This window comes from Artemia sp. Qi Xiang Cuo, chromosome 1 (assembly GCF_049724085.1).
Source record: "Artemia sp. Qi Xiang Cuo chromosome 1, ASM4972408v1, whole genome shotgun sequence".
In the NCBI taxonomy this organism is placed as follows: Eukaryota; Metazoa; Arthropoda; class Branchiopoda; order Anostraca; family Artemiidae; genus Artemia; species Artemia sp. Qi Xiang Cuo.
The window spans coordinates 64,209,963-64,216,993 of record NC_142794.1 but is presented as its reverse complement, the minus strand read 5'-3'; the positions used below and the strand labels follow the sequence as shown (position 1 = coordinate 64,216,993).

General features: G+C 38.8%; 1 protein-coding gene across 1 annotated transcript in view; it reads right to left on the bottom strand.

Annotated features, from left to right (window-relative positions):
* The window catches only part of LOC148956592 (uncharacterized), a 61,680-nt gene that overhangs the window by 30,115 nt on the left and 24,534 nt on the right, over positions 1-7,031 (bottom strand). Inside the window, exons 4-5 of the mRNA XM_089091351.1 lie at positions 2,599-2,699; positions 65-129 (exon numbers count right to left, since the gene is read on the bottom strand). Of these exons, the coding sequence (XP_088947477.1) occupies positions 65-129; positions 2,599-2,699 (166 nt within the window). The remainder of the gene's footprint in view (positions 1-64; positions 130-2,598; positions 2,700-7,031) is intronic.

Genomic DNA, 7,031 nt, shown 5'->3' with positions numbered 1-7,031 from the left:
CCAACTAGTTAGTTAAAACTGCTTATATTCGAAATGGTAGATCAAAAATTCTTGTAAATTATACGTTAAAGTGTGCTCTACACCAAAACGAATCCGAAGAATTAATCCAATTGCGTTAAAACGACTGGACTTCAAATTAAGATTCAAAAATTAAGGGGCAGACACATTGAAATTTTAATATCAAACAAAAAAAGCCTGCCCTAGTAAACCAATTTAAATACAAATAAAGCAATTCAAACAGAACATTGAAGAATCATTAGATTGTAAGAGAGACAAGGTAAACCACAACAATACGTTAGTGAAATAGTCCAAGTATTGCTTTTCAATGAACAAAATTAAAAATGAGCTTTGAAAAAATCAGACCTTTGGAGGGGGAGGGGCCAGGGGCAGGGGGTCGTTCTGTGTCTCAATGCACAAAAAAAGTATAAAAAATGATGAGGGAATGGGGGGGGGATGGGGGGGGGGAGGAGGAGGAGGAAGGAGGAGGTGGGAGGAGGAGGTAGAAGGAGGTGGGAGGAGGAGGAGGAGGGAGGAGGAGGGAGGAGGAGGAGGAGGAGGAGGAGGTGGGAGGAGGAGGGGGGTCGGGGGAGGGCCTGTGGGGCACAGGGAGGGCCTTGGGGGCACAGGGAGGGCCGGTGGGTGTCTGGGGGCCAGTTGGGGACCGGTGGATGGCTGTTGGGACCCCGTTGGTCCTTTGGGAGCTCGCTGGCCCGATGCGGGGCCCGGGGATGCCCGTTGAGGGTCTGTGGGGGGCCTTTGGGGGTGCCGGTGGCCCTTTGGGAGCTTGGGGGACCTTTGAGTGTCCGGGGGGGGGGCAGTTGGGGGCCTGGGGGACATTTGGGGACCGGTGGAGGGCCTTTGGGAGCCCGGTGGACCTTTGAGGACCGGGGGCGTCCTTCGGGGTTGGGGTATGAGGATTGGAACCCTTTGGGGTTGGGTTAGAGGACCTCACAACACTGTTCAAATGAAACTTGTGTATTATACCGACCACAGAGTTTCACCATTAAATTCTCTTCTAAAATCTCTTCAAAAATATTCTTTTAAAATGTCTCTATCTGTTTCGCCGAAATAGTTCCATAACCTGTCTAAAACGGTTTCACCCAAATAATTCAGCGTGTTCCTTTGTTATTGGCATCTCTGTGCTAACGAATTTCAAATTAATAGGAAACCTTCTCGCACGCTAAAACAATTCATCGCTAAGATGTTTCTTGCCTAATTGTTTCCATGGCCTTTGGTTATTAATATCCTTTGGAGTTCGACCAGTAGAACTGTTCCCGAGGCAAAGACATTAATGACCTGGATCTATTCCTGGAGAAATGTTTCTAGGTGAAAATTTTTAAAGTCTGACAGATGATGTCATTGATTGATTGATCTGTCAAGAAAAGGGAAATTAATTTGTTGTTTCTAAGGGGAATTATTGAGTCACGATAGGTGAATTGAGGTCGACAGCACAGGTGTTCTGAATCGTGACAGCACCACGTGGTTTATGGTATGCACTTGTCCAAAAACAACAATAATAAATAAATCACTCAGGCCTAAAGATTAATGAAGCCTTAATGTTTCTTAATTCCCCCCTTCGTGAATCAATAATTCACCCTAGCGATTATGTAAATCAAATTATCAGGTGCTACTCGTGACAGACCTAAAGATTAAAGAAACCTTAATGTTTCCTAATTCCCTCATCGTGAATCAATAATTTCCCCGACGATTATGTAAATCAATTTCTCAGGTTAAGCTAACCAAACAACAATGAAGCCATGTTTGTTTCTTAATTCTCCCATCGTGAATCAATAATGTACCCGATCGATTATGTAAATAACATATTAAACAAGCCATGTTTGTTTCTTAATTTCCCCTTCGTGAATCAATAATTTCCCCTTCGATTACGCTATCAAGTTCTCGGACATCCACTTCACCCTCGATTACGCACTCAATTTCTCGGACATTCACTTCACCCTCGAGTCCTATATCAATAACATTGTTCCCTTTAGAATTCAATGCGCATGTGCAACCTTCGTCCCGGAGTTATTACACATAGAAACATCAAATAACTCGACCTTGGAAAAAGAGGTCATTGACCCCATTAACCACGTGTTCTCCCTAGGGAGGCTATGCCCTTATATGGGGTGCAAAAAAAGTTATAGGTGGCAGCAGGGGTGCCACATGGGGGCTTTAGGGTCCCCTCTACTCATGAAGCAGGTGATCATAATAATAAAGGGCTCTATAAAGGCTCAGGAAATCAAAAAATCTGAGCCTCATTCTTTTGTTTCCGTGAAAACATATATCTTTCGTGCAGCCATACTACCACAAGGACAAATGTGCATCGTGGCAAAATTTGACATAGTCTGTATATAAAATATTTTAAAGTTCTTTTAGGAGGTTACTTTGGAAAAACCCTAAGTATTGCCACAAATTTTGATTTTTTTTTTTGAACTGAAAAACATTCTAAAAAGCTTATAAATACTGAGAATATAATTTGTTTTCTCTTATCTATAAAAATCTTAAGTTTTTTCCCAAAAATTCGACTTCTGCTTCGTACTTTTTTCTCTGCAATTCTCTTCCTTAATCAACTTATTATTTTAAGACAAATTAACTCACTTTTTCGATAGATGTGCAGTCATCAAACAGTCCATGTGTCTTATTGTCAAGCCTTTCAATCTTATTGTGTGACAAGTCCAAGGACCGGAGAGATACGAGACCTACAAATATATCCCAGCAATAAATAAGTCATATCAAGACAGTTAATTAACTACCACAGTCTACGGTCAAAATGTCCTTTATTTTTTTCCTTCTTTGGCAATAATAACAAGAAACTATGGTACTCATATGTAGCCTACACATTCATTCAACAGTTGGCCACTCATCCGGGCAAATTTATGCCCCTGTCCCTTTCTACCATACCCTAGAGTCTTTGACTCATTTTAGATCCAAACTTTTGGTCCCTCTTTCATTATTCATTGCCTCTGATGCACAGGAAACTATTCAGTGAATATCCTCTTGTCAAAATAGCTTGTCAGATCCCTGAGAAATTACAACAGGGGAGAGGATGGAACAGAGCAATGTTAAGAGACCTTATTAGCGTTTACCAAGGGAAATGGTTCATTAATTGGGACCAAAAAACTAGAATAATACTTGTCAACCTTAAATCACTTACAAAATTAACTTAAGAAAATAGGAAATTAGGCTGGGAAAATATGTAAAACCCTTCTTTTCGTAATTGATTAGTATTGGCAAAGACAACGAGGCAGCTGTTAAGTACACAACGGAATGTTAATATAAGAAAGAAAGCAGAAAAAGTCACTAAAGAAAATGGAATTTGAAGATTATAGGATTAATAGCCAAAGCTTAAAGTGAGGCAACTAAATTTAAAAGGTGTAACATTCACAATTTCCGTCAAAAACTTGAAACTTTGCTTCTTTAATGAACCAAAAAGTAAGTAATCTTGTAAAAAAAAGAAAGAAAGAAAGAGCAGTCTTAAAAAATAGTAAAGCAAAAAATAATATATTTAAAAATCAAATTTTTAATAAAGACAAGTTTTAAATTTGCAATAATCGTTGGTTAGGCACGTACGCAGGACTTGTTCTTGGCGGGCATTAAGAAAAATCAAACTTCATTTGACAATTTGAAAAGAAAAATTCCCACAAATTCATCAAAACTTCGGTTTCAGAAGGGCCCAGGTCTAAAGCCCTCCCCCAGGTCATAGATATAGCTGTGAAGGAACATCATCAATAGCTGAATCACCAAACAACTTGAAAGACAAGAGAGTATATGTCTTCTAAGAAGGTCCTACACACAAAAATAAGGTCATATTCCAAAACTCAGTTATTATTAATGATAATTAATTAGTTGGTGTTTAATTTGGTCCCAACATGATAAATGACACAAAATTAAAACTAATTTTTATTAATCCAAGTGCAGAACAACCAAAGTATTAGCCCTCCATTTACGTGTAATAAGTATTTAGGAGAATTTGTTATTGTTATCAACCATTTTAATCTTAAAGTTTTAACAAATAATTAGTAGCTGTTAATGACAATCGAGCCGTTGAACGAGCCCTACTAAAATTTCGTTCCAGATTTTTTCGGAAATAAATGAAATTAAGTATCCAGTAAACATGGGATAGATTAATTTTGAGTTGTTTTCGAAATGAAAAACTTAGTTCTTTGATGAAAAACTAAAAAGGCAACGAAAGTAGTAGATAGAAGTTTGGCTTTTGTATTAACGTTAACTAGGGAAGTGCCAGCACACCCTTTGATGAAAGCTTATAGAACCGAAAAATGTCAACCAGTATCAACAAGTTACTGTTAAGTTTTGACAAAAAAAGCATAACAGTAAAAGAGTTAGAGCTTTATAGTTAGCTATATACAAATCAAGACAGAGAAGAAACTGCTTCCTTTTTTGAAGCTGCAATGCACAGGTTCTTCACAAGAAAATGAGAGTTTTTACATTTTGCAGATAGTGACTTTACGCCTCTCGTACATGTTGCATTTCATTCCATAATCTCCATCAATAAAGCACTCCTTTTTGGACAGCTTATTTCCTGTTTCTCAAATTATACCTATTTTTCATGTGGTAATCAATGATGAGCAACTTTAAATTAGTACACCTTGCATATTTAGAATCCGCAGGAATAATATATTTCGTTGGTGAGATATATTATGATTATTAGTTGCTAGAGTTTGGTGTTCTATTGACAAAGGTTGCTCTTTACATCCAGCTTGCCAATACAATGTGTCCGATCCAAAGCTCTCTTAAATGTGAAGGAGGCTACTACTTCCTCCTTCAATCCCATTATTTACATTCAAGTTTAATATTCATATAAACATGCCCTGAGAATGATAATCCTCCCTGATAAAATGTACCCCTCAAATATTTATTGGGAAGGAAGAGGGTCTGAAATTTCAAAGGGATGGACTAAGGTAGCCAGATACTCGCTTAAAGTATAGCATCGAAATATCAAACAACTTCGAAGCTCTTGGCAAATTTAAAAATAGTGAAGACACATGGAAATATTTTAAGACACAGACCAGCGGAGCATCATAACTAGTACTTGCCAAGATAACCAGTGAAACACATCAGCTCAAAGAGCAAAGAAAGAAGGCAAGACTTTATGGCCCTGATTCCCAATGTGGGGTGCAGGCCCCACCGGTGGGACATTGCAGTATTTTGGTCTGCCATGGGCAGGAAGTGCACCCTTCGGCTGACTATACTTTAGAGCCTTAATTTCAAAAAGAAAAACATTTCTCATGCGAATGACATCGCATTCATATTTTTACAGCAAAAAAGATAAATGATGGTATTGCAATAACATTACGCATTGTATAAAAGGAGTTTTATACAGACAATATTGTTCATTAGCATGAATCATTTATAGAGGACGACCTGAAGAATAAATACTAAGCAAGTGTTCCTAATACCAATGGCCGTTTAAGCTTCCTTTAGATGAACACATGTAAAATTTTGAACAACAAAATTTGAATATAGGAACACCTAGGTGTTTAGGAACACATAGGTGGGTCATAGCCCAATATCGGTTGGGAGCTCCTGCTTTATGGGGATATGGGCACTTGTTGAAAGATTGATTGAGAATCGATTGAGAAAATCAATTCTCAGATTGATTGAGAATTGATTGAGAAAAGATTGATTCCTAGTAGCTAAAAAAAAGAATGACATGTGCAGTTTGTTTAAGCACCTACTGGACCTCAGAGAAAACAAAAATCCCATTTTGGGACCTGTTCTGTCCAAAGATGAGACAATCCTTTCAGATGATGGCTCTTGTCTTGAGTAGTGGAGGGATTGCAGATAAATACTGTAGACTTCTAAGGCTCTGCACCATGGGACGGAAAGCTACGTTCCCATGCATGGCCGACACAGTCCGCCCTTCGAGGCAACGATAGGAGAGGGGAAAGGACGTTTAGTGGTCAAAGAACTCTTCAACGTCATCATAGATCACATTATGGCAAAGACTACTTCTCGTGTCGGATTCAGGCTCAAGATTAGGGATTTTGTTGCCTCTGACGTTGACCATGCTGACGACTTGGCCGTTCTTTCGGACACTATAGTGCAACTGTTGGAACCACTCTGGATTCTACAAGCTGAAGCAACAAAAACTGGACTTCAGATAAACTAAAAAATTATGGTCATTAACCCCTCCTCTCCTTCTGGTGACTCTTCAGTCAATCTGGACCATTAGTATTGAAGCTATTCCAAAGTTCACCTATATAGGCCTCATAATTTTTCTTATGGCTCGCTTCGCTGTGAGCTTCATGCGAGAATACCTAAAGCCTATTTTGGTGCGGGCAGGCTGAACCGTTACCTTTAGTGAAAACCAAACATCAGCCGTACTACAAAACTGCGGATTTTCAACGCCCTCGTCGGTCATGTAATGCTTTAATGAGCTGAGACGTGGCAATCATCAGCCACAGTTCTCCAGTCCATAGATGTTTTTCATTAAAGATCAAACAGTTCGTGGTAACGAACTGTAAGGAGCGACCCGGCTCAATGGTAACCGAAACTCTAAAAAACGGAATTTTGATACCAATAGATACATCAAAAGAATCAGATTTTAATTCTGATTTCAAATATATAAGTTTCATCAAGTTTAATTTTACCCATCAAAAGTTATGCGCCTGAGAAAATTTGGCTGATTTTCGAAAAAAGGGGGAAAGACCCCCTAAAAGTTATAGAACCTTAGTGAAAATCACACCATCATATTCAGCGTATCAGAGAACCCTACTGTAGAGGTTTCAGGCTCCTATCTACAAAAATGTGGAATTTTTCATTTTTTGCCAGAAGAAAGATCACGGATGCGTGTTTATTTCTTTTTTTTTTCCCCAGGGGTGATCGTATCGACCCAGTGGTCCTAGAATATTTTGGGAGGGCTCATTGGAACGAAAATTAAAAGTTCTAGTGCCCTTTTTAAGTGACAAAAAAATGGAGGGCAACTAGGCTCCCTCCCATGCTCATTTTGTCCCAGATTCACAGGATCAAAATTTTGAGATAGCCATTTTGTTCAACATGATCTAAAATAT